The sequence below is a fragment of the Saccopteryx bilineata genome, chromosome 2 (genome assembly GCF_036850765.1).
Source record: "Saccopteryx bilineata isolate mSacBil1 chromosome 2, mSacBil1_pri_phased_curated, whole genome shotgun sequence".
NCBI lineage: Eukaryota > Metazoa > Chordata > Mammalia > Chiroptera > Emballonuridae > Saccopteryx > Saccopteryx bilineata.
Window position 1 is genome coordinate 280341347 of NC_089491.1, and position 23654 is coordinate 280365000.

Below are 23654 nucleotides of genomic sequence, written 5' to 3' on the forward strand. Positions count from 1 at the left end.
TCAACTTGAAAAAGAAATGATTATTTCCTAGAAAGCGGCAGAGTTTTATCTATCTCTTTCCATTAAGTAGGTTGTACCAATGAGAGACATCCCTTCACCCTGCGGTGACGTTTGCTGTTTGTGGATAGAGTTCCCTTGTCACTGGGCCCTTTCTGGACGGGGTCAGAGAGTTGCGTTGCTTGGTAGTGGTCGCTCTGTGACGTGGTAGGGCCTTCGGCAGCCCCCACAGGATTAAAGCTCCCGTCAGGGTTAGAAACCCTTGCATTTGACTCAACACATTTTAAAATGTTTTCTATCAATGGGAGATTGACTCCCCAAGTACCACTTTGGATTTATCTTCTCTTAAAAGTGTGTCTGAGGTTCACACGGAAGAGTTCCTGCTTCACTGGGGGAGCATTTCCTCTGATGGAGAAAGCAGAGGCCCATGTGAAAAGTCTGAGTTGCTGCGAGTGTGGGCCTCGCATGCAGCATCCTGTTTCATCCAGAGCCGCCGCTAGTCCTGGGGAGTCTGTGCAGGTCGGGCAGACCTCCTTGGGCAGCGTCTCCTACATTTTCTCTCAGATGGAGACATCCCATCCGCACTCTCCTAACCCTTGGAATGTTTTCTGTATAGATAGGTACCTATTTGCTCTACTGGCTAAAACAGTAAAAACATACTTGTCCACTGGGATAATTTCTGGTTTGGAAGAGAAAGCCTGTGTTTCCCATTTTCTTCTTCCCTGTGACTGGCTGGCTGTCCTGTTTCTGTGGTTTGCACCTGGCTCCGCTGTGGTCTGGGGTGTTCCTGGTTGTCCTCCTTCCATTCCCTCCTCTTCAGGCAGGATTTTCTTAATGCCCACCGGCTAGGACTTCAGGTGACGGGGCCTGAGCTCGTGATAGAATGTGTGGGAGAGAACTGGGAGGAGAAGTTCATACAGGAACCTGTGGGGACAGAGAGGCACTTGACCTCGACAGGCATCGGAAGCAAACGTGTAGGTTCTAAAGATTCTTAATTCAGGTCCAGGGCACGTGTGTCTCCTGACTCCTGTGGGGACAGGTGTGTACTCTCTAAGCAGTGGCCGTACGTCTTACCCGCCACAGGGTGGGGGCCTCTGGCCGGAGCCTTCTTCTGACTTCAGTGCTCGAGCTTGTCGTTCCCAACGGTCGGACCTGCATGTGTTGTGCCAAAAGGGCTGGGCCTGTTTTTGGTGATTAGTATTCAGTTTTTTACAACTTGTGCTCATACACTGGAGTGGCGGCCCTCTTCCTGTTCCTTCTCTCCAGGGACACCTCACCCACAACAACGTCTGTGTGTCTTCTGTGTTTGTCAGCGAAGATGGGCACTGGAAGCTCGGAGGGATGGAGACGGTCTGCCGCGTCCCCCAGGCCACCCCTGAGGTAAGCGGGACTGCCCCGTTCTTGCAGGTGCGTGGTCTGGTGGGAGGGTCTCAGGTGGGACTTCGCTTCCGAGGGAGGGTGACCTTAGTGTTGGAGACCTGCCCACTTTTAACAATGCTTTTGTTCTTGGAACCGTGGGGTTGCGTCCTTCAGAGGGCCCTGCAGTCATCAGTTCTGTCCTCATCTAGGAGCTGGGGAGCCTGAGAGAGAGGGGACACAGCCTGGCAGACAGGGGACACAGCCTGGCAGGCGTTCAGTCAGCCCTCCTCTCCGCTTCTGGGCTTGGTGTCACCACGTCACACTGACGACCGAGATGACCGTCACCGGGTGTGACAGTGTCTTCTGTTTATCTGTGCAGCTCTGCCCAGAACAGTGCTGGGCACGGGTTCTGTGCTCAGGAACCTCTATGGCGCAGCCATCCGACGTGTGCACTGTGACTTCTCCCAGCGGCTGTGGCTGCCTGTGGTCCTTACATAGTTCTGTGTGACACAGGCCTTCACGCGTCCCTCCTGGGCTTACGAGCCCTCCTCTCTGTCTCGTTGCTTGTTTTCACCATTGCACATGTTGCCACGAGACTCACTTACTTTGAGGCGGAAAACCCACTCCTGTCCGGACCCCCTCCGCCCACAAACCCACTCCCTGTTCTCGTGCCCTGCGGCTTCCAGGTGGCCCCACCCGGGTCACACCTGCGTGGCTCTCGTTCATGCAGGGGGCACTTCACCACAGGGACGCTCCTCTGATGATCATTCCGCTCACCAACCGCATCTCAGACTTCCCCTTAGTCTCACTGGTCTCTGCTGTGCTCTCTAGGGCACAGGGCTGATGAACCCACCCCTTCCCCAGCCTCGCGTGGGCTCCCTCGGCCGCGCTGGCCCTGCCCTGGCTCACGCTGGCCTCAGGTGTGCCGGCAGCCTGCCCCTCTGCATGACTCTGTGCCGGGAGCCTCCTTGCCGTGGGCTCTGTGGGCTTGGAGAGGAGAGGGGCCAGAGTGGGAGATGGAGCTCCATGACCTCTGTGAGGCCCACCCCGGTGTCCCCACCTGGCATTGTCACTCGTGTGCTCTGCCGGCCTCGCGCAGGTTACCAAAACTCGTGGTTTATGTTCCTGGCTGTGCGTACCTCCGGGGACAGGGAGTTGATTGCGTTCACTTCCTATTCCGAGTGCCCTGAATGGTGCTTGGGACTCACAAGCTCTTGTAAAAAAATCTTTATGTCAGTGAGAGAATGTATTCTGTGATGTTGGTTTTGTCACGGTGGCTTATAAGATGTTCATCGCTTATCTCTCATGTGGCGTAGACTTGATGCAGTGGAAAGCCCGGTGGTAGATTCGTTCTCTGCTGGAGAAATCTCGTCCTATTAATGCCTCAGGTGGACAGAGGACTCTGAATTCCCATGTCAGATGCAGAGACACCTTGAACCAGCCAAGGTGTCTGTCTGACCAGTGAAGGGGAGGGAAGGGTGCAGACACCTGCTTCCAACTGAAGCCTGGCACTGGGCCAGGCCTGTGCTGATGTTTTAATCGGGAAGGTTTTAAGTCTGTACATTGAACATGTGGCAGCTGTGGTCGCTGTCTCTGTTGCTCGATGCTTTTGTGACTTGGTGTCAGAGGTTGGTCTACCTGACATCTGTCTGAATCCTTTTCCCTAATGTGTTTCTCTGTCTAGTTTCTGAGGAGTGTTCAGTCCCTGAGAGACCCGGCGTGTGTCCCTCCTGAAGAGACGGTAAAGTGATGCCCGTCACTCATTGTGGGGCTGGGTGTGACACTGAGAAAGAGAACGCCCTGCCCCCCCCCTTTTTTTTTTGGTATTTTTCTTAAGTTGGAAACGGGGAGGCAGTCAGACTCCCACATGCGCCCGACCGGGATCCACCCGGCATGCCCACCAGGGGACGATGCTCTGCCCAACTGGGGCATCGCTCTGCCGCAATCAGAGCCATTCTAGCGCCTGAGGCAGAGGCCACAGAGCCATCCTCAGCGCTCACCTGCCCACCCTTTCTTTACTGAATTACGGAGGCCTCAGGACTACTCTGGCCTCATGGGCTGCTGAGAATCAGAGTGTCACTGTGCAGGGGCCTTGTCTTGACACCCAGCTGACAATTTGGTCATAGACACACCTTTGACACCTTGTAAAGATGGAGGGACCTCACTCATGTGGAATCTCTAGAACAAAATAAATGCTAAGACAAAGTAGAAACAGACTCATGGGACGGGACAAAACAGATTGGTGGTTGCTGGGGGGGCGGGCAGGGAGCTGGGAGGGAAGGTGACAGGATGAGGATGGGTCATTACAGGACAGTCATGGGGTGAGTGCCGCACAGGGAGCACAGCCGGTACTGGGGCGACAACTGTGCGTGGTATAGGCGGACACTGAGATATCGGGGGGCTACATAGCAGGCGTCCCCAAACTACGGCCCGCGGGCCGCATGCGGCCCCCTGAGGCCATTTATCCGGCCCCCCGCCGCACTTCTGGAAGAGGCATCTCTTTCATTGGTGGTCAGTGAGAGGAGCACTGTATGTGGTGGCCCTCCAATGGTCTGAGGGAAGTGAGCTGGCCCCCTGTGTAAAAAGTTTGGGGATCCCTACATAGAGTATACGGTTGTCTAATTGCTGCTTTACACCTGGAACTAACACAGAACACCACTGAAAGTCAGCTGTAACTGAAAACAGTTAAAAACAAAACAAAGCATGCACAGGGTCTGCGCATCCTCCCTGTTTCCCGGCGTCCTGTGCTCTGCTGGGAGCCGAGCAGCCGCGCCCTGCCTGCCGGGCTGTTCACTGGGATGCCGAGGGGTGCAGGCGTCCACGACGTCTGCTTTCTCTGTACCCACAAGGCCGAAAGCAGTCGCTCTCTTGTGACCACTGTAAACACAGGTCCGCAAAGACACACTCAGTGGGATGTTCAGTAAACACTATCCCAACTAGAAGTAGAAATGAACACAGAAACCTAAGACCCAAAATAAATCAGGTTGATCCAAATCAGCACAAAGTGCATAGACTAGTTTTTCTAACTGATGGTATGTGGGTTTCAAATCAGTGTAAGAATTCTGACCAACATTTGGAGGAAAAAGAGGAATAGAAAATATCGTTGGGTGTCTTAGGTGGTAATGTTTAGTGTCGTTTTATGAAACTTTTGCTTTCATTATGTGTGTATCTCTCCATACGTGTGTATACCAAGAATGATGAATAGTAATGATGTGTTGCTTAGTCTGGGTTGCTGTCCTGCATCTGAGAGCCACAGACACTCACAGGCCTGCTGGGTGGAGGGAGGTGGCCTGTGGCGGCCCGGTGTGGCAGTGCAGGCCAAATTCACCGGCCTCTCCGCTTCTAGTCCCCAGAGTTCACAACCCTGCCAGAGTCACACGGGCACGCACGGGATGCCTACTCGTTTGGGAAGCTGGTGGAGAGGGTGTTCACGGTCTTGAGTGGACAGGGTGAGTTGGCACTAAATGAGCAAATGAGCCGGCAAGGGTGGGACCCTGTGGGTGGGAACCACTGGCTCCCCACGGGTCTGTGGTGGCACAGCCTTGTGCCACCTGGGGGCAGTGAGGCTCCCGGCAGACCAGATATGCCTCTGCTCTGTGGGGAGCCGCCAGGGTGGCAGCACCAGGCCACCATGCTGGCCCCGGCCTCTGTGCCCCGCTGTACCTACCTGCCCTCAGGAAGTGGGGCCCAGCCGGGAGGCACGGGGTCTCTTCTGTGGGGGCAGGACGACGGCCTCCGGCCTGGGCGCAGTTGGCCACAGCCAGGGCTGTGTCTGTTTGGGCTCTTCTAGGTTGGTTTTTGCTCACCTTTCCGGCTTGCGAGGCCCCGCACGAGGGCGAAGCCCGGGAACTAACTGTCGCTCTGGATTTCAGTTTCAGCCGCCGCGCTCGGCCACTTCCAGCAGACCTGGCCCTCAGCCCTGCTGGACCCCGCCCCCCAGAGCCGGCCCCCGCTCCGCGCCTTACTGTCCCATGACTTCTTCAGGTGAGGGCCGGGACTGCCCGCTGCCCGCCTGGACGCAGTGCCCCTGTTGGCAGGAGAGACTGACTCATGGCCCCGTGGGAAGTATGGGGCTTGGGTTGCCTCTCGGGGTCCGTCACAGGTGGCTTTGGGAGTCTATGATGGGGGGCTGGGCCTAAAACTGCAGGTGCTGGGGGCCTCTGTGGGGAGGGCTGGGCTGCGGCCTGGGGCCGTCCTTTCTGCTGCCATGGTACTGACAGGAGCTTGTTGTTGACGTTTTCTTGTTGGGGGGCGCAGAAGGAAAGAAGAGTGTTTTCTGTATTTAGCAGAGCCCTGGTCAGAGGGGAAGGCTCAGGTGTACTGTGCGGGGTCAGACTCCTCTGAGCTTCGGCCAGGGTCAGTTTGAGATGTGTATCTTTCACTTTTTTTTCCCATGAGTGTCCGCTGTGGGGGTCCAGAGCGGGTGCTGTGTCCAGTTTGCTGGGGCTGGTGCGAGACAGACAGGGGCAGTTACCCTCCTGATAGCACTGGGTGGGGGACAGTCTTATTGTAGTGACTAAGGCTTTGTTGTTTGTCCCCAAGAACTCGTTCAAAACCTTTCCCTTACTGGCATCTGAACCAAGGAATCGCCACACCCTCTGGGTGATTCACAGTAACATCTTATTCACCTGGATATAAAGTCTCTACAAAGAGTATCCCTCATAGTGGGACTCTCATCACTGGACGTGGCAGGGTTCTTTAGAGCTTGGCAGAAAGGGCAGAGAGCCGAGGCGTGCAGCTGCTCCCCTTCCCGAAATCCTGCGTTACATGTGGGGATAGGCCCGGCTGGGCACGGGCGTGGGGCAGCCGGCCAGAGTCGCCTGCAGAGGCGGCTGAGCCCATTTGATTAGACTTCTGTTAAGATGTGGGGCTTTTTCTCTGCTGAGCCACGGGAAATGGGGTGGCAGAGGTACAGCTTGGTGGGTGACTGTGCTTCTGGGACTTCCCAGGGCGTCATCCTTGGAGGCAGGGCAGGAGGGCGGACAGCAGTCCTAGCCCGAGACTTGAGTGGCCTGGCAGGACACTGACCCCTTGCCCTCTTCCTGGCCTTGCTGGAAAAATGACCAAACCACTCCAGCAGGTCAGGGGACAGTTCCTGCGGCTCCTGGAGTGCCTCTCCATGGCCCTCGTTAGTGGCCCTCAGTAGCTCTTCCTCCAGCACAGGAGATGAGAATCATCCTGTTCAGTGATAATGTTTCCCTAGGTGTTCATTTGACCAGAGTTCGTTAGTGTTTGTGTGCAGACGTGTGTGGAGAAGGCTGTGTCCTCATCACGGATCTCTGGAATTATTATTAGATTCCCTGGCTGGATAGCTCAGTTGAGCATAGTCCCAAAGTGCAGAAGTTGCTGGTTCGATCCCCGATCAGGGCACATACAGGAACAGATCCATGTTCCCCTCTCTTTCTCTCTTTGCCTCTTTCGCTAAAATAGTTAAAAAAAATTCCCTGTGGACTTGTTCTACAGTGTTTGTCTCATAAGCTATTTGACTGTAGTAGAACCCTCCAACAGCGAAGAGAATGTCCTCTGCTGAGCGTGGGGAGCTGTAGTCTGGAGCAGCATCAGGACTTAAGGTGCCTCCTCTAACCTGCTGTCTGCATGTTCTTTTTCTTTCTGGCATTTAGGAATGATTTTCTAGAAGTTGTGAATTTCTTGAAAAGTTTAACACTGAAGAGTGAAGAGGAAAAAACTGAATTCTTTAAGTAAGTTCAGAAAGGCAACACCTTACAATTCAGTACCTTGGGCTAAGTCCATGAAGTCATCAGGTGAGAGGCGGTCATCTGTCGGGTTTGTGGAGGACACTCCCAGAGGTGCCTTCCTCCGTGCAGGCTTCTTGCGGGGCCTTGGGATGCGAGGGCCAGGTGAGGGCAGCAGAAACGGATGGTCCCTGGACAGCAAGCGCATGCTAGTGTCCAGGGGAAGGACTGCGCTCCTGGCTGAGGCGCAGGGACATGGATGAGTGCGCAGGGACAGTGTGTCTTTTTCCAACGGTGGCAGCTGGGTCCTACGGGAGGACAGACTCCAAGGCCAGGACAGGCGGGAGGAAGGCACCCGCGTGTGCGGCCATGAGGAGCTCGTGTGGGCTTCAGACACGCCATCCACAGAGGGCTCGCGGGCCGGCTGCGGTTCCATCTCCCTGCGGAGGGCCTGTGTTGTCTAAGGGGGCTCAGGCCCACCGCATGTTGGATGGGGACTTGTCGCAGACCACCGAGGTGGTCAGGCAGTAAATGTGAGGCCACGTGAAGGGCACTACTGATGGTACGAAGAAGACACCGAGGTCAGATAGACTTGAAAGATGAAATGGCAGGCCCTAGTGACTGTCACTTTGGGAGCCGGGGTTCTGGGGTGGAGGGCCTGGCATGGGGACTGGTGGCTCTGGTGCTCTGTCCGTGGGTCCTGGCTGGAGCTCCGGAGAGAGGGTGAGCGGAGGGGCTGGAGGGGACTGTCAGGCTTCATCAGCCTGTCGGCCAAGTTCTCCCAGAGAAAGTAGGGAGCAAGGAAAGGACTGTGGCCCACGCTATAGCCCGGCTCTCAGCCTTGTGAGGGGCCGGTGGGGAAGGGCTGCTGAGGAGGGAGGCAGGACCAAGGCTTGCAGGGGACCCAGCAGAGGGCTGGGTGGCCATGAGGCAGGGCTGGCAGGGCAAGGCCCACGCAGGAACGCAGGGCGAGGAGGGAGCCGCTGTGCATCCTGGCCTGTGCAGGTCAGCAGGGAGGAGCGCCGCTGGGGAGGGGGTGGAGCCCAGGGGACACGAAGGTGGGAGAAGGGAGCTGATGCCACGCGGCCAGGGGACCTGCAAGGGAAGGGAGTGTCAGGAGGTGGCTCGGGTGGCCTTAGACAGGAGGAGCCCTCACCCTGGGTGCCTGCACAGGGGCAGGACCGTGGGTGCACTTGCTTGTGGATGGGGGCGCTTCCTCATCGAGCAGGAGGTGGCTGAGGAGTGGGCAGCGTTGCTGCTGACCCAGTCAGTGCTTTTTACACCTGCTGTTTTTATTTAAAAGGTTAATGACAAAAGCCTATGTTTTGTTTACTGTGGGAAGTTGGATAACCTGATAGCCCATGGCCTTTACTTCGGGAATTTCCATTCATGGACTCACAAGCCTCTGGCTGTGGGGAGGGGACCCTCCTGCTGTCACCAGGGTGACCTGCTGAGCATGTCTCGCTGGGTTTGGGGGGGTCAGTGCTGACAGCAGCTTTGCTGCTCACCGAGGCCAGCCCGGTCGCCCTCCCCAGGTCCCTGCAGAGTGCGCCCTTCAGCGGGGCGGGAGACAGCACGTGTGGCTCAAGCCCGGGCACTGGTACGGGGAGGATCCTGACATGTTCAGCGTCCTTCCTCTTCCTCACCGCAGGTTCCTGCTGGACAGGGTGAGCTGTCTGTCGGAGGAGCTGATCGCTGCGCGGCTGGTGCCTCTCCTGCTTAACCAGCTGGTGTTCGCGGAGCCCGTCGCTGTCAGGAGTTTTCTTCCTCATCTGCTTGGTCCTAAAAAAGGTGAGTTCTTTTTCAAACTACAGTGTGTCCGTAAAGTCATGGTGCACTTTTGACCAGTCACAGGAAAGCAATGAAAGACGACAGAAATGTGAAATCTGCACCAAATAAAAGGAAAACTCTCCCAGTGTCATACCTATTCAGTGCAGTTCGATGTGGGCTCACGCACAGATTTTTTAGGGCTCCTTAGGTAGCTATCCCGTATAGCCTCTACAGACTCGTCACTGACTGATGGCCTACCAGAACGGTGTTTCTCCACCAAACTGCCGGTTTCCTTCAACTGCTTATCCCACCAAGTAATGTTATTCCTATGTGGTGGCGCCTTGTTATAAATGCGCCGATATTCATGTTGCACTTTGGTCACGGATTCGAATTTAGCGAGCCACAGAACACACTGAACTTTCCTCTGTACCATCCACATCTCGACTGGCATGGCTGTGGGCTGCTCTGCTGTATACACGGTGTTACATCATCATCTGCGCATGCGCACATGCTGCCACATCCTACAGAAACTGGGAGGGTTCTCCTTTTATTTGGTGCAGATTTCACATTTCTATCGTCTTTTGTTGCTTTCCTGTGATTGGTCAAAAGTGCACCATGACTTTACGGATACACTGTATTATTGCTCATTGAGGAGTTGAGGATTAGCCCATATTTAAACAGGGTGAGATCACAGTGTGGTGTAGTTCATGTTGCTTCTGAAGGTGGGAACGGTACTGGCTCCTGAGAACTGACTCAGACAAGGGTTCTAGACCCCGCAGCGTAGACAGGGCTTGTCTTCCTGGAGAGTCAGACTTCCTGCAGTCGCAGATTTCACACGCGCACACACGCACGCCCACAGGCACAGGACCAGCACATGACAAGCACGTGAGGCCAGGCCTACGTCTTTAGGGAATGCCTGCATTGCAGGTGAATGGCTCGCTGAGCCTGCACCTCCCGACCCCCCAGAGCACCTGCTTCAGTTGAAAGATTGTAACCCACTGAGATTACTTCTATCTATCCCCCCACCCAATGTGAAATGAGGTGGTTACTTTGTAACTTGATGAGCATTATTGATGATAACACATCAAGTTAGAGAGTATAACATTAACATGACTAGAATTCTGAGTTGGGGAGAATCCTGCTTTTAGAATTTATTTTTTAGAGGATCTCAACCCAGCCAGGCAGCTGTACAGGGAACTGACAACTAGGATTTCCCATGTTCTGCTTTGATGTTATTCATTCCCGCTGGCCATGAACTTGTGTCAGAGCTCTTCCGTCTGCTTGCTCAGTGGACCTTAGGTGGGGGAGTACTGAGTCACCTGGGAGGCTTTTCAGATTTTGCCTGTGTGCCTGATCCCCTGGTTTAGGGACAGCGAGGGCAGGGAGATACATATGTATGTGTGTGTATGGTTTTTAATTTTCCCATTGATTATAGAGGTGGGGGTTGGGGGGAAGGAAGGAAGAGGGAAACATCAACCTGTTCCATTTAGTTGTGCATTCACTGGTTGCTTCTCGTATGTGCCCTGACTGGGGATCGAACCCATGACCTCTGGCACATCGGGCAGACATTTTATCTGCTGAACCGCCTGTCCAGGGTGTATACTGTATTTTAAAGGTTCCCATGCCCACAGCTATGACCACAACTGCTGAGAAGGGAGGCGTGCAGCCCCAAGTCCCAGGTAGCACTCAGCACCTGGGTTTATGGGTAAAACTGCAACCACAGTACACCGTGAGGCGGTGTGTAAAGGTCCTTCTTGATCAAGCACAAATGTGTCGTCATTGATTGGGGATTCTATTAAAATAGAAGCTGCCTCTGTCGTCCATGAAGGACAACCCAGTATCTAGAACACTGCTGTGAGGCCGTGTGCATTCGTGATTCGGTCTTGAGAGGAATTTTGGGTCCACAGAGGGCTTCCCTGCGGCTGGGCCGAGGAGCTGGGGAGGACCGAATGTCCAGCTCTGTGCCGAGGGTGACCCCTGCTCAGTGCTCTTCACTGAAATGCGTGTTTTCTCCTCTGTCCCCCTGCTCTGGGGTAGAGGGGGCGCCCGAGGAGAGCCCTCGCCTGCTCTCCCCAGCCCTGTTCCGGGCGCGGGTGGTCCCCGTGCTGCTTCGGCTGTTTGCGGTGCACGAGGAGCATGTGCGCCTGGTGCTGCTGTCCCACCTGGAGGCCTACGTGGAGCACTTCACTGCGGAGCAGCTGCAGAGGGTCGTTCTGCCCCAGGTCAGCCGCCCCCTGCGCTTGTGGGGGGGGGGAGCCCCACTCTAACCCAGTGTAACCTCATTCCCATTTGGGATGGCCAGGAATTTTTGGGAGATACTATTCAGCTCAGGATGCGGTTTTAAAAGTTTTTGTCAGTCACGTGAAATCTTTCAGATAATTTGTTTTCCTGTGAGATTAATGTATTTGAAAGTTGTAAGGCCTGGTTTATGCCCGTTGCACTGGTACGGGCCTTGGAGGTGTGCCACACACTCCCTGCTCCGGGGGGCTGGTAGGTAGGAAAGACAGAGGTTTCTCTCTGTGCAAGAGATACCCCAGAACTTAGTTTTATTCCCACGATTTTCTGGGCACATGGGTGTGACCAGGGTAGCTGTCACCTGGGCCCTATTGGTGCCTACAGCTCCACATGGCTCCTTGGCACTGTGGGGTACGTGGCAGGAACTCTGGGCCTCTCTCAGTGATGTCATGTGGGGAGATGATCTCCAGCGGGGCAGGTGGCCAGGGCTGTGAGCAGTGCCACAGTGGCCGGCAAGGCATAGGTTGGTACTGATGAAGCCATTTGTGTCCCATTCACTTAGTTGGTTCAGGTAAGTCACAGAGCAGCCCACGTTCGCGGTGGGCTGGGTGTGCGGGTGCTGCTCCCTGGGCCCACCTTGAGTTTGTCTGCAGCGGTCGTGGTGACACTGCACATGGGTGTTTGTGTCTGAAGAGGAGACACACTCACTGAAAGAGTCCATGACAGTTCACGAGTCAGCACTATCACTGGCTCACGTCAGGGACGGACCTGGTCTGCCACACGGGAGACGGCCCTCATCAGGGCTGCTGGGCCTCTGCAGGGTCGCGCAGCCGTTTCTGCATGCTGGCACGTTCCCTTTTGGAGCAGGATGGGCTTTGGGAAGTAGGAAGCTGTCAGAACAGTCCAGCGTGGACATGACACAGCCTGGGACTGTGGGGCAGGGTCATGGGATGGGGTTAGGGGGGCAGGACTCAGCCTCTCACTGGATGGCAGGTATGAGGATGCCTGGTGGGTTTTTGCCTTGAGTGGTTTGTTATTGTACAATTCTCACATTCAGTGGATGAAATTCTAATCAAATGCAAAAGAAACGTGCTTGAGTTTATTTGTGCCACTTTGTTTTGAGAAAGTGCCTGAAATGTTAGCATTGGACTGACAGTTACTTCTTTCTTTCCAGTTTGGGTGCCATTTATTCATTTTTGTCTGAGTGCTGTGGCTAGGACTTCAATATTAGGCTGAACAAAAGTGGTGAAAGTGGACATCCTTGTCTTGTTCCCGATCTTAAAAAAAACATTTGTAGCTTTTCACCATTGAATATGATGTTAGCTGTGGGTTCATCATCTTGGGCCTTTATTGTGTTATGTTTTCTCTGCCTCCACCTTGGTGAGTTTTTATCATAAATGGAGGCTGGGTTTTGTCAAATGCTCCTTTTGCATCCATTGATACAGTTGTATGATTTTTATCCATTCTGTTTATGTGGTGTATTACAGTCATGGATTTGTGGATTTTGAACCAACTTTGTGTCCTAGGAATAAAGCCTACTTGATCACGGTGTGTAATTTTTCATGTGTCCATTTGCTGATATTTTGTTGAGAATTCTTGCATCTATGTTCATTAGTGATACTGGCCTATAATTTTTTGTCTTTTGTAGTATCTTTATCTGGTTTTGGTATCAGGGTAATGTTGGCCTTGTAGGATGAATTGGGGAGCTGCCCCTACTCTTTAATTATTTGGAATATTTTGAGAGGAATATGTATAAATTCTTTGAATGCTTGGTAAAATTCACCTGTGAACCCATTTGGCCCAGGGCTTTTTTTTGTTGGAGTTTGATTACTTATTTGATTGCATTGGTCTGATTCAGCCTTGGAAGATGGTATGTTTCTAAGAATTTATCCATTTCTTCCAGGTTGTCCACTTTGTTCACATATAACTGTTCATAGTCTTTCCTTACAATCTTTTTATTTCTTTGGTGTCAGCTGTCACTTCTTTTTAATTTCTAATTTTATTTACTTGGGTCCTCTCTCCTTTCTTCTTGGTGACTCTGGTTAAAGGTTTATTAATTTTGTTTAGCTTCTCAAAGAACCAGTTTTTGGTTTCATTGATCTTTTATATTGTTTTTTTAGACACTTTCATATATTTCTACTATGATCTTTATTATTTCCTTGGCCTTAGTTTATTGTTCTGTTTCTGGTTCCTTTAGATGCAAGGTTAGACTGAAGATTTTCCTTGTTGTATTTTTCAGTTTTTTTGTTGTATGATCTCATTTTATACAATGGTGAGTGGATACTTTGTATGGTTTCAGTTGTGTTAACTTTATTGAAACTTGTTTAGTGGTCTTTCTTATCGTCTGTCCTGGATCATGTTTCATGTGTACTTGAAAGTAATGAATATTCTGGTTTGGGGCTGAAATGTCCTCAAAATATCAGTTAAATCCATCTGGTCTTTTGTGTCATTTAAGGCCCATTTCCTTGTTGGTTACCTGTGTGGATGAGCTGCCCGTTGGAATCAGTGGAGAGTTCAAGTTCTAGAGCTGCCTCTCTCCCGTTAGGTCCGTCAGTGTTTGCTTTATGTATTTGGCTGCTTCTGTGTTGGGTGCATAGATGTTTGAGAGGTAAATCCTCTTGGTGGATGGATCTCTTTATCATTATGAAGTGCCCTTCATAATGTCTGTACAGCCCTTGTTTTCAAGTCTGTTTTGTCTGATGTAAGGATGGCCACCCAGATTTTTTCATTTCCATTTGCATGAAATGTCTTTATCCCTTTAGTTTAATGTGTGTCTTTCAGATCTGAAGTAGGTCTCTTTTAGGCAGCATATGTATGGTTCTTGTTTTCTTATTCTGTCATTTAATCCATTTATGTTTTGCTTGGAGCATTTAATCTATTTGCATTTAAATTATTTATATCTTTTTTTTTTTTTGACAGAGAGAGAGATAGGGACAGATCGGGACAGACATACAGGAAGGGAGAGAGATGAGAAGCATCAATTCTTTGTTGCAGCTCCTTAATTGTTTATTGATTGCTTTCTCATATGTGCCTTGACCAAGGGCTAACAGCAGAGTGAGTGAGCCCTTGCTCAAGCCAGCAACCTTGGGCTTCAAGCCAGTGACCTTTGGGCTCAAGCCAGTGACCATGGGGTCATGTCTATGATCCCATGCTCAAACCAGTGACCCCTTGTTCAAGCTGGTGAGCCCATGCTCAAGCCAGATGAGCCTGCGTTCAAGCTGGCGACCTTGGGGTTTTGAACCTGGGTCCCCTACATCCTAGTTCGATGCTCTATCCACTGCGCCACCGACTGGTCAGGCTAAATTATTTATTGATAGGTATGTAGTTATTGGCATTTTATTCATATATGTTTTTCTTCTTTAAACTGTATCCTGTGTCTGGCACTTACAGTTGACCAGAAGTCACCTTACTGTGTTTTTTTTGTGTGTGTGTGTGCATGGCAGAGACAGAGAGAGGGACAGATCGGGACAGACAGACAGGAAGGGAGAGATGAGAAGCATCATTTCTTTGTTGCAGCACCTTAGTTGTTCATTGATTACTTTCTCATATGTGCCTTGACCAGGGGGCTCCAGCAGACCAAGTGATCCCTTGCTCAAGCCAGTGACCATGGGGTTATGTCTTTGATCTCACACTCAAGCCGGCAACCTTGGGGTTTCGAACCTGGGTCCTCTGCATCCCAGTCTGATGCTGTAGCACTGCAACACTGCCTGGTCAGGCCTTACTGTATTTTTAAAGGCATCCCTCTGTGATGGCCTGGGAGGGGAAAGTACTGGCCCTGACTAGTCGGAGTGGGAGCTGTTGCCCTAGGACACATGTGTCTAAGAGTGTAGCTCCTGTCACAGTGTGGTTGTCCAGTTACTGTCCTGTCTGTTCCAGGTGTTACTGGGCCTCCGCGACACCAGCAGCTCCATCGTGTCGGTCACCTTGCACAGCCTAGCCGTGCTGGTCTCCCTGCTTGGACCAGAGGTCGTGGTGGGAGGAGAAAGAACCAAGATCTTCAAACGTACTGCCCCAAGTTTTACCAAAATGGCCGACCTTTCCCCAGAAGGTAAGAATGACAGACTAGGTCAGGCTCTCTCAGTGCTGTGAGTGGGTTTTTACCGTACAGGTAACACAGGTGGGTTGTATGCAGTCAGATGATACCAAGAAGCATAAGGGAAATTTGGTAACTTTGCTCTCCCAACTCCTGGGATTAGGACATTGAATTTTTAGGGCAGTGGGAAGGCTTTTCTCCCTTCAGGTCCACGAAAGCCAGATGGATGTTCACATACATAGCTCCTAGAAACGGTGAGCCAAGACTACATACAACTGCAGTTTTTTTTCTGCGCAGCTGACCAGGGCCTGGTCTCTAGGTCAGCACCAAGTCGCTCCCCCTTCTGACAGCAGCCGTGTGTTTCACGGACCGTAAGCCACGTAGTGACCTGTGTTGATGCGCACGACACCCACCCCTGGACTTTTAACTGCTACAAACAGTGCCGCAGCAGATACCCACAGACACGTATCTTTCAGGTTTATTGCTGCGGGATAAAGTCCCAAGAGTGACATCCTGGGTTGGAGAATGTCTGTATATACAGTTTTAATAGACATTAGTTTCCAAAAAGTGGCAGCAGTTCTTACCACTGGCTGCCCGGGTACTCTTGACCTTGTCGGCCCGCTGGGTGGAGCTGTTGCCATTGGGGTTGAGGTGCTTCAGGCGGTCCTGAGGTCCCCCTGCTGTGCAGCAGTGACGTCTGGGCTCCAGGCTGTAAAGGCAAGGACAAAGGTTCCTGGTCAGCAGTGATTGCCATTCTCCTTCCTGTGACCCTGGGGAGGACAGCGATGTTGCTGTGAAACTCTGGGTCGCTACCTCGGTCCTCACTGACAGTGGGCGGAGGCACAGAAACAGCAATTAGTAGGAAAACCCATCAGCTAGACAGACAGTGCTCTGATTCTGATGCCCGGAGAAATTTAAAAGCAACACTGCTTCCTGATGTTGGCTGGAGCTCAGCCCTCCCTGGTGCTGACCGGACTAGTGTCGGGGGCTTGAGGAGCCGGGACAGCTGACCTACTGCTACCCCTCGTCAGCTGTGACGTGCACACACCAAACCAGGGAGGCCTGTGCTGCCAAACAGCAAGTGACAGGTGTAGTTCCATCCCAGAATGGTGCTGGGATAAGGCTTAGGGGTCAGTCTTTGGGGCAGCTTTGTATTTTGAATGAGGAAGAGCCCTCACTCCTGACGTCGATGTTATTGCATGGGATTTTCTAGACATTTTATACAGTTCATCTGGATTACCTTGTCATCTTGAACTGCAAAGGCACCAAAGCAACAGGAGCAGGTGAATTTTCATTACAGTAGATTTTCCTGAGGACTCAAAGAGGACAGGTCAGGTCCAAGCCCGCTGACTTGTAAAAGCAGACTCTCCAAGTGGCCCTCCTTGCGAGCATGGGGTACCACGGGGGCACGTGTGAGGGAGGAGTTATTGGGTGTTTCTCTTCGGTTCTTGTGCAGTTTACCTGTATGACCAGACTTACTAAGGGGCAGCCAGTTTAGAAACAAGACACATTAGGTTATGGAGAACCAGTAGGACTTCAGCCGGGAGGATGGTAGAACGGAGCGCAGGGTGGAGGCTGGTCGAGGCCGGCCCAGGTGCAGGCGGGGCGGGGAGCTTGCTGGCAGTGACTTAGTCCAGGCCCTTCTTAGAGGATATCCCCAAATTCAAGTCCTCCTCAGCAGTGCCCACTCAGGGATGAACTTTCTGGCTTTACATTGGCATCAGAAGGTTGGTCACTCCTAATGAATGTCCTAAGGGTCTGTCTGACCCACTGTTCAGCTAATGCTCGTCTCCCCCACATGCTGTCAGCACGGGGCACTCAGCCCTCCCGCACGCTGTCAGCGCAGGGTCAGCAGCAGTCTGTCCTTCATTCTCTGAGGTCCTTTTGTCTTCAGACTCGCCCATGCATGCCGCCCGCAACCTGCACCAGCAGCCCGTGCCAGTCCCTGCAGCCCCAACTGGCTGCTTCTCCAGCGACAGGCCCGGGGACAGCAAGCAGCGCGGACAGCGAGATGCCTGCCGCCCTCCCTCCCAGACGGGTACGAACATAAGTTCAGGTAGCTTTTCCATCGCCAGGGTGGATACTCTCCTGAGTAGTAAGTTTAAATTTTGGAAACTAAGGGCACTTTGGGAACACTGAGACTGATGACAGACTAAAGTCAGGGAGGCTGTCACCTTGCCTCCCTGGGCTACAGGGTACCTGACTCCCCTTTCTTCACAGCCTGGGGGAAGGGCGGCTGACATCACTTGAATCCTTTTTGCATTAGATACTTGACTTCGGGACTTTTGGTACCTGAGTGCAACATCTTCCAAATCATGTCAGAATCCTAGTTCTGGGTGATGCTAACAGGAGTGCCTAGGAAAGTGTGTGGGTCAGCGTGTTGGGGACACCACCAGCAGTCATGGCACGTGGACAGGCTGCGCAGTCCTTGACTACACCCGTTTCAGGGTGCTCGTGAATGAACATCGCGAGGGGAACAGTGTCTGGCTCAAACTTTCTGTATTTGTGTACAGACAACTGTGCTATTAGGAATTGAGGAAATGAAGCTCTAATTGTTGCTTATGTGCCTTGTTTGCAAAGGTATTCATAAGAAATTACATTTCTTTAGTGTTACCCTTGCCTTAAATGTGTTCTTGCTCTTAACCAACATGGATGATAATTCTTACATCCAAGCAGGTGACCAGCTCTCTCAGCCTGTGACCTCTCCCATGAATGGACTTGCAGACGTGAGAAATACCTCAGACAGTGAAACCTTCCCGCCAAGTTCCCAGACGTCTGAGGAGTGGCCCGACTGGAGTGAGCCTGAGGAGTCTGAGGACAGAACTGTCACCCTGCCGGTGTGGCACCCAGAGCCCTGTGAGGCTGCCAGGTCCCCCGTCATGGCCCAGGAAGCGGCGAAGCCTGGGGTCCTTCCCACCTCGCTTCCACTCACAGAGGTGGCCAGGCAACCCCAAGAGACCAGTCCTGCCCCAGATGTGGACGACCCAGGCCGGGCCAAACCACCAGAAGCGGCATCGCGAGAAAGACGCCCCACAGCGCCATCAGAACTTGGATTAGGAGAGGAGTTCACCATCCAAGTGAGAAGGAAGCCAGTGCAGGACCCCGAGCTGGACTGGTTTGCCGATATGACCCCGGACATCAAGCCTCCCGCCGCTGTCCTCCTTCTGCCTGACCTGAGGACGGAGACGGCGGCCCCCGGCAGGGCTGGTCTCTCCCCGGGGCTGCAGTTCTCCTCCAAGTTTGCTGCGGTGGAAGTGACGGAGGTAAGGCTTTCCCCCGTGACACCAGCCACCTTGTCCCCGCATTACAGACACCGAGCCGTCCTCCTGCTGAGGAGCAGATGGGGACTGTGCCCAGCTGGTAGAACAGTCGCAGCACGCAGAAAGCGAGCAGTCACTTCCCCAGGAAAACGCAGCTCTGTGGGCTCAGTGTCCAGTGGGCTACCTGTTACAATGGTCACCTCTTCACTAGGAAAAGAGGTTAAATTTAGCAGGTGAAGGTGTCATCTCACTGTACCTAGAAGTTAATTTTATTTTCTGGCTCCAAAGACAAGTGCTGGGCCCCTTTAAAATCCCCGACCTTTCAAATTGGAGACACTGTCCCCGCAGCTGCCCTGGGCTTTGCTTTGTGTTGTTGCAGGGGGAGTCTGAAGGCTGGGGAGACGCCGGGGAGCTGAACTGGGGAGATGGCAGCTGGTGACAATGGCTGTGAGTTAAACTCTAGGAAAAAGGATTCCTTTTTTAAAAACTCACACTAATACCTCAAAAACGGGTTCTGCAGACTAGAAAACCCCAGAGCCTCCTGCTGTGTCACACCAGGAACTATCCCATATGTGCCAGGGCAGGGACAGCCCCAAGGCGACCTCCGGGGGGAAGAGCCCGGGCTTTGGAGGCCAGGGAAGTCTGGGAGTAGAAATAAAGACAAAAACTTCAAGCTGATTAGCTTAATTCTGTGCCATTTCTTTAACGGTGAGAAGAGTAAGCTCTATTATGAAATACAACTTACTGAAAAGACTTGAGCTATAAAGTATACAAAAGATTTTAAGTGGCTGAGGCCCTCAGGCAGCTTATTTATTTGTTTACGTTTCCAAGAGGGAGTGTCCTGGGGCCCTGGGCAGGTACCGACTGTTCCCACATGTACCGCGTGCACCAAAGTTCTTCATGAGAAACAGCCAGTATCCTGTTCTCTAAATGTCCAATAAAGACTATTTTCGCTAGATTCAGCTTCACGAAACTGTTTTTGTGTGTTAGATAACGTACAGACATAATCACATTAACAGTGTCACAAACAGAATGCACAGCAGTGAGTCATGCCCAGTCCTGTCCAGCGACCGCATGGCCCAGTCCCAGTCCACTCATGTGCCATCTGTGAGCACGTGGCGTCTCAGCTCCTCCACCTTCTGCCGCAGCAGCTCCACGTCCCGGGGCAGCCAGGCGGGTGCGGGGCGCTTGCGCAGCAGGAGTGCCAGGGCGCCCAGGGCCCCTGCTGCTGCCTGCATGGCCGCCTTGTACTCTTCCTCCGGCGGGGGCTCGGGACGGGCCCTCTTCGCATAAGGCTGGCAAATGAGAAAAACAGCGGGGATTCTAAAAGCGATCTAGAACTTTCCTTGGACTAGAGCAGCGCATGATGGAATGCACTCTAAAACTGTTAAGTTTCATGTGCAAGTCTCAGTCTAGTGGTTGGTTCACCAGGGTGGCACCTTCTGTCGTCTGGAAAAACATGTGGAGGTGTTTGTGGTTTGTCCCCGTGATTCAGGGAGCTTGTCTGGAGTGCGTGTCTTCAGACACCACGACTGTGAGCTCAGGACAACCCCAAGTGTGAGGGTTCTAAACACGCCCCTTTCTCTCTGGGGCTCTGTTTATAACCAAGGGGAGCCTGGTTAGGAAATGCACCGCACAGGAGGGGTTAAGGGCCGAGACAGACACCCTTTAGCATCACGGGCTTCCTAAGGAGGAATTTTGAAGGCTTATTGATACCATTGGTAGAGTATGGAACTTGGCAAATTTCAGACATAAAAGTTAGTCTTGAAAAGTGATGAGGATACATTAACACCAGAACGTAGTTCTTATGGATTACAATTACAAATATACTGTCAGTGCTCAAAAAATGTTTTAAGTATCCTGAGTGGTGTGAGATTTCTGCCTTTTAACAGGCAGCTATGGCTTCTAGACATCACCAGAAATGACTAGGCTGGTTGGAGAGACACGGGGGCCATGCCAGCACTGTGGAGGAAGTGACCTGGTGCCCCCGTGGGCCACAGAGCACTGCCCGGGGCGTCCCCGGCACAGAGGCCACTACTGTAGCGGACGTGAACCAACAGCACATTAGTGTGAGGTGTGGCACTTATGTTCCTGAGGTCCATCTTGTATCCCTTGTGTTTTATGTGTTCATGACCTTTCAGGGAAAAAAAAAATTTTTAAAAGAGCAATTGCCATAAATCTGGCGTGTCTAGACTCATTTGTTTATTTTGATAGCCAACATGAGGCTGAGAACCAGACCAGTTTATGTCTTGCTTGTTCAGCACGGGCAGACTTTCCCTTATAGAGCTTGGCCCTTGTTCTGACGCATCCATACCTGGAAGGACGACCACTCGGCTTCTTCCAACGCTGCCTGTGCCGAGGACTCCCAGAAAACCTGCCGTTCCTGCTTCACACGCTCTACTCGGGCAGCTGCTGTCTCGTCCACACAGCCCGTCTGCCAGAGACCAAGAAGACCGGGTAAGTGCATGCGGCTCTCCGAGGGCTAGCGCTAACGCTCAGGGGGCTCTCTGGCTTTTGTGAACGAGGCAACGCCTGGAATCACTTCCCCAGCGCTCTGTGTCTGCGGTTCACCTGTTCTATTCGTGCCTCACGGGACCCTGACCTGACAGCCTGCTGCCCTGTGTGGGAGCCGCAGGACTGATCCGGTAGCTGGGTTCTGACTGTAAACACAGCTTCAAATGTTCTCATGGTTTGGAAAAGTAGGGTCCAGTCTTTATCAGGCAGAGACCTAGGTTACTGCAAGTGAGCATGAGCCCTGAGGCCTCCTAGAACACCTGGGACAGCCAGGGGCCCTCGTCTGCCACCTCACTACTCAGGCAGAGTGACTTCTGTAACGTCTGACACGGTCCCAGCTGCACATGTCACCACTCTGCTGAGCACTGGAAACATTTAAGCTAAGAAACTGGTCTGGCCTATGGCCATACTACCCTGAATGCGCAGTCTCATCTGATCTCGGAGGCTACGCAGGGTCGGGCCTGGTTGGTACTTGGATGGGAGGAGCTAGTCTACGTGGTTACAATGATACAATGTCAAAAAAAAGTAACACTAAAGAACAGAGTAAGTGACAGTATTCTTTGAGTCTCTATAAAATACCTTCTCCAGAAAGGACACGACTTTGTTCTTCATTTCTTCAGAACTAAGGCACTGTGGGACGATCTCTTCAAGGTTTGTTCCCTATTAAAAATTGGTAAGGCCAATTTAAATATATTTCAATAAGTTGTAGACGCATCATGAGATTTACGGGCCACCTAAATCAAAAGTGCATTTGACAGTACTCGGCGCCAGGGGGACGATTAGCTCATCGTTCTTTCCAGGGGCCTTATTCTGCCAAGTGTACCACTGCAAGCCTTCCTTCTGCCCAGCCAGCTGCATGTCCCCGGGCCCCCTGATGACCAGAGGTGACCACACAGCCAAGGGGAGAGGGAAGGAGCCGCCCACGGCAGGACCACCTTTTCCACAGAACCAAACTAGCTGGTCCATGTCCATCAAGCACCCTAGCATTCGGAGACCACTGCAGGTCCCTGCCATGGCATCTCACCTCGGCGAACCGGGTGACAGCTTCCAGGGCATGCTGTTCTAGCAGCCAGCTGCTGTCAGCTAGCAGTGATGCAAGAACAGAAGACAGGCCGGGCAGGAGCTGGTCCTGTGGAGAGAAGCAAGCCTCACTGAGCAGCATGAAGCCGTAGGAAGGTACACAGCACATGGCCGGTGTTATCCAGGGCCCACAGTCTGTCGCAGTGACACGTTGGAACAGATGCCGGCCATGTAGCCCCTTTGCTCAATCTTTCAATTCGCTTGCTGTAAACTGGGTTGGGACACGGGCCTGCAGCCGCTGCCTCCATTCCAGGCACTGCTGCTCCCGCGGCTGCAGAGTGCGCATGTGCCCATGGCGCCCTCCCCTGTGGACTGTGCCCCACGTGCCGCTCTCCCCCGGCACCCACGTCACACTGCACCAGCCTGTGGCCTCAACAGGCTGAGGGGATGGGGCATTTATTCATTGGTTCATTTTTGCATCCCCAGTAATTAAAACAGTGCCCAACACAAGAACTCAGTACTTTTTGAATGAATATATGAATCAATCTCATCTCATGGTTTTAAATATCTCCCAGTTGTTGATGAATCCCCAAAATTTCTTCAGGCCTTAACTTCACTCCTGGGAATATATATGTATTCCTAGACATATATAAGGTAATGTCGCTAATAAAAAGAACTGTCCTGGCCCTGGCCGGTTGGCTCAGTGGTAGAGCATTGGCCTGGCATGTGGAAGTCCCGGGTTCGATTCCCGGCCAGGGCACACAGGAGAAGTGCCCATCTGCTTCTCCACCCCTCCCCCCTCCTTCCTCTCTGTCTCTCTTCCCCTCCCGCAGCTGAGGCTCCATTGGAGCAAAGATGGCCCGGGCACTGGGGATGACTCCTTGGCCTCTGCCCCAGGTGCTAGAGTGGCTCTGGTCGCAACAGAGCGACCCCCCTTCCCCCGGAGGGGCAGAGCATCGCCCCCTGGTGGGCAGAGCGTCGCCCCCTGGTGGGCGTGCTGGGTGGATCCCGGTCGGGCGCATGCGGGAGTCTGTCTGACTGTCTCTCCCTGTTTCCAGCTTCAGAAAAATACAAACCCCCCCCCCCAAAAAAAAAAAACTGTCCTACAGGTTCTGGCACCCTCAGGATGCAAAAGCAGCAGCATTTTGAAAAATGCTCATTTTGCTAAAAGGAAACAGCTCAGGGGCAGGTCTCTTTGGCTCCTTTTGTCCACACAGTTGGAAACTGTCGTCAACCTCAGGGAACAACCTCTCGTGAAGAAAACAAGTGGTACGGTGCCATTTACCTGGAGGCAAATAAGAGCCCTTGAGCAACTATCCAGTTATATTTTGTGGTTTCAAGGATGTTAACCCACATGTGACGTCCACTGTGGTTTTGCTCCAGATACAGAACAAGGTCTTATTGGGGAGCTTTCTGGTCTCTCCCACAAAGGTGGAGGGTCGGCCACCGGAGGGAGAGGCTGCCTGGGGGATGGTCTCCTAACTGCCAGGGCTCCAGGCCTTCCCAGCACTTCATAAATGCCCAATTGCCAACTGCACTTACTCTGCATCATAGTCAAAACACTTTCTTAAAAACACACAGGCTCCCTTCCATGGATATAAAACCAAAAGAATAACTTTGGTGAGATACAACTTCCTCATTATCTGTGATGTTTTTCTTCCCCAGAACCCAGTGTGCTAAAGCCCAGAGAGAACTCAAGACTACAGCCAACTCTATGTATGTCAGCACACACAGAAAATGAGTTCTGTTTTTTTTTGTTTGTTTTTTTGTATT

General features: G+C 52.5%; 2 protein-coding genes across 12 annotated transcripts in view; one reads left to right on the forward strand and one right to left on the reverse strand.

The window, feature by feature from the left end:
- Positions 1-19305, forward strand: part of SCYL3 (SCY1 like pseudokinase 3) — a 28556-nt gene extending 9251 nt beyond the window's left edge. For 2 of the 5 annotated variants that reach the window (XM_066261075.1, XM_066261073.1), the window contains exons 4-14: positions 1264-1377; positions 3041-3097; positions 4703-4805; positions 5229-5340; positions 6978-7055; positions 8701-8840; positions 10857-11041; positions 14931-15102; positions 16982-17125; positions 17761-18350; positions 18727-19305. In XM_066261075.1, coding sequence (XP_066117172.1) covers positions 1264-1377; positions 3041-3097; positions 4703-4805; positions 5229-5340; positions 6978-7055; positions 8701-8840; positions 10857-11041; positions 14931-15102; positions 16982-17125; positions 17761-18350; positions 18727-18786 — 1755 coding nt within the window. In that variant the 3' untranslated portion in view covers positions 18787-19305. The remainder of the gene's footprint in view (positions 1-1263; positions 1378-3040; positions 3098-4702; positions 4806-5228; positions 5341-6977; positions 7056-8700; positions 8841-10856; positions 11042-14930; positions 15103-16981; positions 17126-17760; positions 18351-18726) is intronic. The other 3 variants (XM_066261074.1, XM_066261077.1, XM_066261078.1) reach the window with 3 other exon arrangements.
- FIRRM (FIGNL1 interacting regulator of recombination and mitosis) overlaps positions 19306-23654 on the reverse strand; it is a 46117-nt gene continuing 41768 nt past the window's right edge. For all 7 annotated transcript variants that reach the window (XM_066261069.1, XM_066261068.1, XM_066261066.1 and 4 more), the window contains 4 exons: positions 21886-21990; positions 21441-21521; positions 20662-20781; positions 19306-19642 (listed from right to left, as the gene is read on the reverse strand). In XM_066261069.1, the coding sequence (XP_066117166.1) occupies positions 19442-19642; positions 20662-20781; positions 21441-21521; positions 21886-21990 (507 nt within the window). In that variant the 3' untranslated portion in view covers positions 19306-19441. The remainder of the gene's footprint in view (positions 19643-20661; positions 20782-21440; positions 21522-21885; positions 21991-23654) is intronic.